The 9,148-nt window shown below is 35.4% G+C and overlaps 1 protein-coding gene across 5 annotated transcripts in view; it reads left to right on the top strand.

Moving 5' to 3' along the window:
* Nucleotides 1–393, top strand: part of LOC107625217 (probable pectate lyase 4) — a 6,470-nt gene extending 6,077 nt beyond the window's left edge. For 4 of the 5 annotated variants that reach the window (XM_021115761.1, XM_021115760.1, XM_016327797.2 and 1 more), the window contains one exon: nt 44–393. In XM_021115761.1, coding sequence (XP_020971420.1) covers nt 44–268 — 225 coding nt within the window. In that variant the 3' untranslated portion in view covers nt 269–393. The remainder of the gene's footprint in view (nt 1–43) is intronic. The other variant, XM_021115762.1, reaches the window with a different exon arrangement.

Here is a 9,148-nt window from a genome sequence, read left to right as displayed (position 1 = left end):
CTTCTCATCTTGGTAATAAGGCTAAATTGAGAAATTGCCACAGGCAGCAGACAAGGGAGAAGAAGCAAGTGGCCGCATAATTTCTGAAGGAGACATGTTTATAAATGGAGCACAGTCAGGGCTAATGACAGAGAACAATGATGGAAGTAACATTTTTCATCCAAGTGAATATTATCCCACTTGGACAATGGAACCTTCTTCAGATAATCTAAAACAGGTTCTTCAGTACTTCACTGGATGGCAATCTATTGCCAGGCCAGAAGATTAATCACTTCGACCAGAATAGAGGAATAAAAGATATCAATTTTGATGCACTAATAGTATAAAATAGTTTATACAGTCACTCAATAGTATCCGTTTTTTTGAATGACAATTCACGCAGAGTTATTTTTTTATGTGGTGTTACGTAATATACTAGTATTTTTATTCGTAATATTATTACGGGAATATAAATTTTTTAAAATTACGTCGATCCTGAAATTATAGGTTATGATACAAAAAATTTATAACATTAAACTACTTTTACAAAATAGTCGTAAGGGACAAAAAGTTTCCATTGGTTAAGAAGACTAAGGTCCTGTAAATAGATAAGCAATAAAATTTTAAATTTAAATAAAATATATGTATATAATAATATTTTTTATTTAAATTATATTATGTTATTAATTTTATTTTTTGTAGAACAGAAAGGTAGAGAAAAATAGAGAGTGAGAGAACACAGAGAGAAAGATAAAGAAGAAGAATGAGAGAGGGAGTTTGTAATTTTGGAAATTAAGAAAAAATTTTATTTTAATTATAATGAAAAAATATTTGGTGACACATTTTGATTTGTCAAATTACTAATATAAAATATGAATTATAAATTATATAAGAGTAAGAGGGATAGGGAGCCAAGAAGCAATAGCTCAAATGGCATAGTCTCCCCATACTCAATTAAGAGGTTGCGGGTTCGAGTCTCCATATCTTCGGTAAAAAAAAAAAAGAGGGATAGGGAGAAATAAAAAAAGAGAGGTAGATACGAGAATATAAGAAGGATGTTTACTAATTTTAAAGAGAAATATTTTTTCTAAATATTGGTAAGAGTGTGTCATGTGACACATTTTAGTTATTAAATTAGTTAGTAATATATAATATAGCTATATTTTAATTTTAATATTTCAATTTTAATTTTAATTTAATTTGAATGTAATTAGAGAATGTCATGTATATTTTGATTGTTAAATTTATAATTAGTCATTGATAATGATATATAAGACAGATAGAGTGAGTGAAGGAATGAGAGATATAGAGAAAAGAAGAGAGAAGATAGGAGAGCTCTTTAATTTTGCAGGAAAATATTTGATTTTCATTCAATGAAAGAGTGACATGTGGCACATTTTGATTGTAAAATTAGTAATATATAATAAAATAATATATGTAAAACTGTTTTACAATGCATTAAAACTTAATTCATATTCCGTAGCAGAGAAACAGTACGTACTTCGTACTCAGGGAGAATGAGAGAAGGAGAGAGCAGGAGTGAACGTTTGATGGCAAAACACAGGGAGGATGGCGGCCATGCCGTCGAAAGAGATAAGGGAGAAAGTGTGGATGAGAGTGCATCCGGTGTCAATGTGGGTTTCTCACGAAAGGGTTTTTCAAATTCTACAAAAGTCTCCTTTAGAGATAAAGTCATTGGTTCAGAGAAATCAAAGGCCTTTGCACTTGCAGGATCTCTATCTTGGGATAGTATAGCGACGGTGGTGGGCAAATAGGGTAATCCCCAACCTCCATGTGTAAACTTCACTGAAGAAGCGAAGCTTTGTTTGGCAGAACCTTATCGGGAAGCTTTGGTGATCAAGGTCCTTGATAAAAATTATACAGCTCTTGCATACAAGTTTTGGATGGTCTGGCGCATCAAAGATGGCTTTGATTTGCTTGATGTGGGGTTTGGGCACTTCATGGTAAAATTCGATGCTGCTGAAGATCGTGAGAAGGTCATGCTTGGTGGTCCGTAGTTAATCGAGGGGCACTATGTTGCTGTAAAAAAGTGGGAAGTAGATTTCCGTCCATGTGAGCAATCCTTCGGGTCTACGCTTGTATGGTTTCAGGTTTCGGGGCTCCCAATCTGGTGCTATCAGGAATAGTCCATGATGCGTATTGCTTCTGCAATAGGAGTCCCCATTAAAGTGGACCTAGTGATGAATGGATTTTTTGATGGTATAGAATTTCACAAATGAAATCTCATTGCAAGTATAGTTTCTAAACCAACAAATAATCCTTTCATACAAACATTTGGTTGTCACAAATAACAAACCACTATAAAAATAACCGAAGCATTCAAACCTCGGGTCGTTCTCCCTAGAAATTGCAATAAAGTGTTCTTGTTATTGGCTATGAAGTGTGTTTTGGGGTTTTTGAGTTAAGAGATAAGAAATGTAAACGGCAAAGGAAATAAACTAACAACTAGAAAAGCTCTTGGCAAGGTATGAGAACTAGAAGTCCTATCCTAGTTATCCTTCTCAATTATGATGAGAATTGTCCATTACTCCCATTTAGTTAACCTCTAACTATGGAGGAAAGTCAAGTGGATGAATTAACTTGATTCCACAAGTCCTAGCCTAATCATGATGAAAAACTAGCTTTAGTGGCATTCAAGTCAATTAGCAACTTCTAATTATCAATCAACAAAGGAGTTTGATAACTCAAGAGTCACTAATTACTCTACCTAGGCCAAGAGGGGAAAAATCTATTCTAAAATCCAACCAAGCATTTTGTCAAGTACTTAGAAGGCACAAAAGGAAAGCATAGTAAATTGCAAGGAAAGTAAATCTACACTACTCAATTGCAAGGAATTAACAACAATAAAGCAAATCAACAATACAGGAAATCAAAACATGAATTGCATTAAAGAGAAAATAGAAGAACAAAAGTGCATCAACATAAAAGTAGAGAATTACAAGAACTAAATGCTAAACTAGAGAGAGGAAAGGTAGAAGAAGAAGAACTTGCAAAGGAAAAGTAAATCAAAGCATGAAATTAACCTAGATATAAGAAATTTTAATCTAGATCTAACCTAATCCTAATTCTAGAGAGAAGTGAGAGCTTCTCTCTCTAGAAACTAACTTTTTCTCCAAAACTAAACTAAACTAAACTAATTGGTCACTAATTTCCCCATTCCCTCTTCAATCCTTTGGTTAAATAACATCAGAAATGAGTTGGATTGGGCCCAAAATGCTTTAGAAATCGCTGGCCATGAGTTACCTTTAGTAAGTCATGTGCAGCTTCCCACGCATACGTGTACATCACGCGTACGCGTCCCTAAACACCAGGAAACTATGGCAAATTTTATATCATTTTGAAGCTCCAGATGTTAGCTTTCCAACGCAACTGGAACCGCCTCATTTGGACCTCTGTAGCTCAAGTTATGATCGATTAAGTGCGAAGAGGTCAGGATTGACAGCTTTGCGATTCCTTCATTTCTTCATGAGTTCTCCATTTCTACATGCTTTTTCTTCATTCTCTCAATCCAATATTTGCCTCCTAAACCTGAAATCACTTAACAAATATATCAAGGTATCTAATAGAATCAAGGTGAATTAAATTTAGCTATTTTAAGACCTAAAAAGCATGTTTTCACTCTTAAGCACAATTAAAGGAGAATTTACAAACCCATGCTATTTTAGGGAATAAATGGGAGAAAAGTTGATAAAAAACCTCTAAATTCAACACAAGATAAACCCTAAAAATGGGGTTTATCAACCTCCCCACACTTACACAATAGCATGTCCTCATGCTAAACCAAGAAGGACAAGAAAAGGTGTATGAACATTTATTCAATGCAAAGAAACTATATGCATCCTATCTAAATGAATGTAACTAAATACAAAATGATTCTACCTACTTGGTTAAAAGTAAATCAATCCTCCAAGAGCATGTATAAACAGGTAGGGCTAAGGTCATATGACGATTCATGAATCCTACTGATTCAAGTATAAAAATGAAGTTCAAATAGACTTGCAAGAAGAATGCTCATGAAAGCCGGGAATCACGGAATTGAGCATCGAACCCTCACCGGAAGTGTTTGCACTCTAGTCGCTCAAACGTATAGGGTCGATTCTCTCAATTCTCCCCTAATCATGCTTTCCAAGATTTGTTTTTCATCTAACAATAAACATTTATTTCATGCATGCACACAACTATCATGAGGACTTTTCATAGGTTGTAATGGGGCTAGGGTCAAGGTAAGGATGCATATTTGGTCAAGTGGACTTGAAATTTGAATTTTTGATTACCTTAAACTTCCCACCTAACCTATATAACAACCTATATAATTCTAAACAAACCTAACTGCCCATTCTTCATTTTTTCACATACTCATGCATTTTTTTCCTTGATGACAACACATATGCATTGATTTTATTGAGCTTCACTTTGGAGCATTTTGTCCCCTTTTTATTACTTTTCTTTTCTTTTTCTTTTCTTTCTATATTTTTTTTTCTTTTGATATCGACATATATTTTTTTTCTTTCTTTTTTATTTTCTCATTTTTTTCTTTTTGCAATAAAGTATATACAAAAGTATCAATGCATACGGTTTTACATTTAATTAACACATGATCATGTACCCAATTTCCAATATTTTCAACAACAATACAACACACACCTTTTCCCAACCAATGTCCCAAATTTTTCCACACTTGAATGATACACACTCACACTAGCCTAAGCTAATCAAAGATCCAAATTAAGGACATTTATTGTTTTTCTCTTTAAGGCTTGTAATGTGCTAAAATTATGAACAAGTGGGTTAATTGTAGGCTCAAAGTTGGCTAACAATGGGGATAAAAGGTAAGGCTATTTGGGTAAGTGAGCTACATGAAATGATGGCCTCAATCATATAAATGCATATATACATGGAATAATGGACATAAAGAATCAAACAAATCAAAGATCACAATAATAGAAAGAGAACAATTGCACACAAGAAGGAAAAATAAGTGGTTATAAGATGTAACCACGCAATTAGGCTCAAAACTCACAAGCTTGTGTTCTTAGCTCAAAAACCATGTTCTAAAATAAATTCTTTCAAGCAAGTTCAACAAAAAAATTTTTCAAATTGGTAGGGTGCCCTAAAAACAGTTTCTTGGAAAAGAAATCATCACCTTAATCAAGTAGTCCTAATAAGAAAGAAGTGGTAAAAATATGTACAAATTTTAACTAACATGCAACCTATCATGCAATACAACCACTAACTAACATTGGCGTTGAAAAAGAAAATTGTTACCTGTGGAGATTGGTCATCAACTGAACCTCCCCACACTTGAAGATTGCACCATCCTTGGTGCATGCAAAGAAGAGAAAGGTGGACGGGTTGAAACAACTGATGAGCTTCTTCAAAAGGTTGTGCGGATGAACTTGTTTGTTGCCCTATTTAGAAACTTTTCTTTTTTCTTTCTTGGTGGCCAACCTAAAAGGAGAGAAAAAGAAAGAAAATCAAGCCTATAGCAAAGATATCAAAGCAAATAGAACATAGGCGGGGCTAATGCCAAATAAAAATAGGGTTCTCACTACATGTTAGATACGCATGTAAGTGAGAAAGCAATATAGGCAAAGGGCATATCAACTAATACTTGATGCAAGAGTAAAGTCAAAGCATGAAGAGCATGTTGAGCATCAAGTTCAAATAAGAATTGACACGAACAAGATTAGTGATAAGTATGAAAGCATTTGGTCCCATCCTAACTCAATGATAATGAAGTACAAAAACAAAGAATAATGAATTAGGAAGGACTATAGCACTAATCTTATGTGTGGAATAAATATGATCATTAATGCTAAACAAGTCACGAAGCACCAAAACAATGCAAAAAAGTCTCAACAATTGAGTAAGAGAATTCAACACCATTATTAAAATGAGAAACGTAAAAAATAAAATGAGAACAAGCTATAAAAACAAAATTAAAATGCAATGAATGAAAATGAGCAAATGCAATAAAAGAAAATGGAAGAATAGAAAAAGAAATTTTTTATATGAGTAATTTATTTATTTATTTATTTAATATTTTTTTATTTTTTTATTTTTTTATTTTTTTATTTCATTTTTTTTTCAAGAGAGGAAGAAGAGGAAAGCTAGAAAGAAAGAAGAAGAAAAGAAGAAAGAAGGAGAAAGGAGAAAGGAGAAAAACAGGGCGCGAATCCATGCATAAGCGTCATGCGTGCTTATGCATGGATGCAGCAGGGACAATCCACACGTAAGCGTCATGCGTGCTTACGCGTGGATTGAGATTGTGCTCCCAGCTCAATTCCAGCACAAATCTTGCACAACTCTCGGGTTTTTGTACCAGGAGTTGCGGAAGTGCAATCCACGCGTAAGCCTCATGAGTACTTAAGCGTGGATTGAAAATTTTTTTTAGAAGCATAAAAACAGAATTTAACACTCTCCTAACCATAAACATTCTAAAGCAACCAAAATTCAAATTTAACAAAAATCTTTAAGTTTTTTGAAAAATTTTCAAAGACAAAACAAATAAAACTTGCACTTCAAGCAACCTACTTTAACAACAATCTAAACTAATCAAAACTCACTACAACAACCTATCAATCAAAACAAAATGTATAAGAGTATAGAAAAGAAGAAAACTACCTATAATGGCAACTCAAATCACTTATTAAGTATATATACAAGAGAATGGAAGGAGTTTACCATGGTGGGGTGTCTCCCACCTAACACTTTTATTTATTGTCCTTAAATTGGACTTATGGGGAGCTCCTCATCAAGGTGGCTTGTGCTTGAATTCATCCTTGAACATCTACCAATGCTTGAGTCTCCAATAAGCTCTATTCTTCAAGGGTAATGCCTCCAAGCCTTGATGGAGTTCTTCACAAGCCAAGGGCTCCCAAAATTGATTCTCCTTGTGCGAACCGGGATCCCACACTTTATTTTCACACCCGTCTTGAAGTTGATCATTATTAATCCATCCGGGTGGCAAGTAAGATGAATTCTCAATGAAGTGCCCAACAATCCTCCTAGACCCATCTAGTTGGGCACTATTCCAACCTTTACATTTCATCCTTGACGTATCAACCATAATGAGCCTTGATTTGCAATGCCAACCACGAAACATCTTTCTCTTACGCTTCATCCCGCAAAGCATCCTAAGTTGATCATCCGTTTCAAGCAAGCCATACTCAAGTGGGACAATAAAGCTAATAGAGATGAATTTTACCCACTCGAATGAAGGAGTGGATGACAACCTAGGTAAAGAAGCTTCCAAGGATCTTGACAAAGCGTATCCCATCCTCCTTTTTCTAAGGACCTCCACCTCCTCACAAGATCTCTTAATCTCAATCCTTTGTTCAACAATTTTATCTAACTCTTTTCCTTACTCAAATCATAAATGGGAGGGTGAGAGAATTTTACCTCCACATTACTTTCTATCTCATCGGGAGAAGGTTCTTCAAGTTCAAAGGATTCTTCACCACTAGGATTTGATGCTTGATCTTCATCACCAAGAGAACTCAATTCTCGCTCTATCCCATCCAAGTCTTCATATGGGATACACCGTGGAGGTTGTGCACATTCCTCCTCAACGTCAACTTCAATCTTGTTGGTGTGATTTTCTTCGACTCTATTTCCCATGGGGTTCCGCATCTTCTAAGTCCTCAACCACTTCTTCTTTCTCTTCAACAATCCTAACTTCCTCCAATTGGTCCAATACAAAGCAATTTCCCTCATTCTCTACCGGGGCTTCCAATCTCTCCTTCATGTTATGCTCTTCATTTGATTCTCTATATGTAGCCATGGGAGTTCCTTGAGTATTCAAGCATTGGGATGCTAACCGGCTTACCACCTCGTCCAAGGCGGCCGTGAATTGTTGCACATCCTTTTTCATCTCCTCTTGTCCTTGAACAAGAGCATCAAGGATGTCATCCATTAGAGGTTGGGGTGGATGGAAGGGTTCATCATCTTGGAGGAAGGACTCATAGTAGGAAGGTGGTTCTTCTTGGTAGGGGTGTGGTGGTTTAACACTTTCCACTTTTTCCACTTGTTGCACAACACACTCCATGGTTGCTTGAAGTTGATCCAATGCTTCCTTGAGACGATCCCTTGACTCTTGTTCTGCTTGGATAACATGATTAGGATCATATGGCTCTTGGATCGATGGACATGAGTATTCTTCCATGGGAGGTTGTGGTGGAAAGTAGAATTCATCTTGCGAGAGAAAATTTTCATACCTTGGAAGTGGTTCATTTTGGTAATAGTATGGAGAGGGTGGCTCTTGAAAGTATTGATGTTGGAATGGTGGTGGCTCTATATGTGGTTCATATGGCTCATATGGTTGTTGGAATGATGGATATGGATTAGGGTCATATGAAGGTGGTTGGTAGGAAGGGGCTTGTGAGTATGGTTGAGGGTTATATTGTGGATATGGCTCATAGGCATATGGTGGTGGTTCTTGAAAGTCACAAGGGGATTCACCATAGCCATTGGATTGATATGCATCATAGAATGACTCTTGTTCATAGTGTATTGGTGGAGGTTGTTGCCATGAAGATTGATCATGTGCATATGGCTTCTCCCACCTTTGATTGTCTCATCCTTGATACACATCCTCATTGAAGCCCTCATTTCCTACAACATAGTTAGAACCAAACTCATAGCCAAAGAGAGAATTCATAATGAAAAGAGCAAATAAGAAACAAAAGCTAATAAGAAATAATGAAACAAGGTCCTAAAACTAGCAAAAACTAACAAGCAATCCAAAAATAAAGCTATTCACAATATTTACATATATACAATAACCAATAACAAAACACCATTGCAACTCCCCGGCAACAGCGCCATTTTGATGAATGGATTTTTGATGGTATAGAATTTCACAAATAAAATCTCGTTGCAAGTATAGTTTCTAAATCAACAAATAATCCTTTCATACAAATATTTGGTTGTCACAAGTAACAAACCCCTATAAAAATAACCGAAGTATTCAAACCTCGGGTCGTTCTCCCTAGGAATTGCAATAAAGTGTTCTTGTTATTGGCTATGAAGTATGTTTTGGGATTTTTGAGTTAAGAGACAAGAAATGTAAATGGAAAAGGAAATAAACTAACAATTAGAAAAGCTCTTGGCAAGGTATGAGAACTAGAAGTCCTATCCTAGTTATCCT

Source organism: Arachis ipaensis, chromosome B02 (genome assembly GCF_000816755.2).
Source record: "Arachis ipaensis cultivar K30076 chromosome B02, Araip1.1, whole genome shotgun sequence".
In the NCBI taxonomy this organism is placed as follows: Eukaryota; Viridiplantae; Streptophyta; class Magnoliopsida; order Fabales; family Fabaceae; genus Arachis; species Arachis ipaensis.
This window is presented reverse-complemented; position numbering and strand designations above follow the sequence as displayed.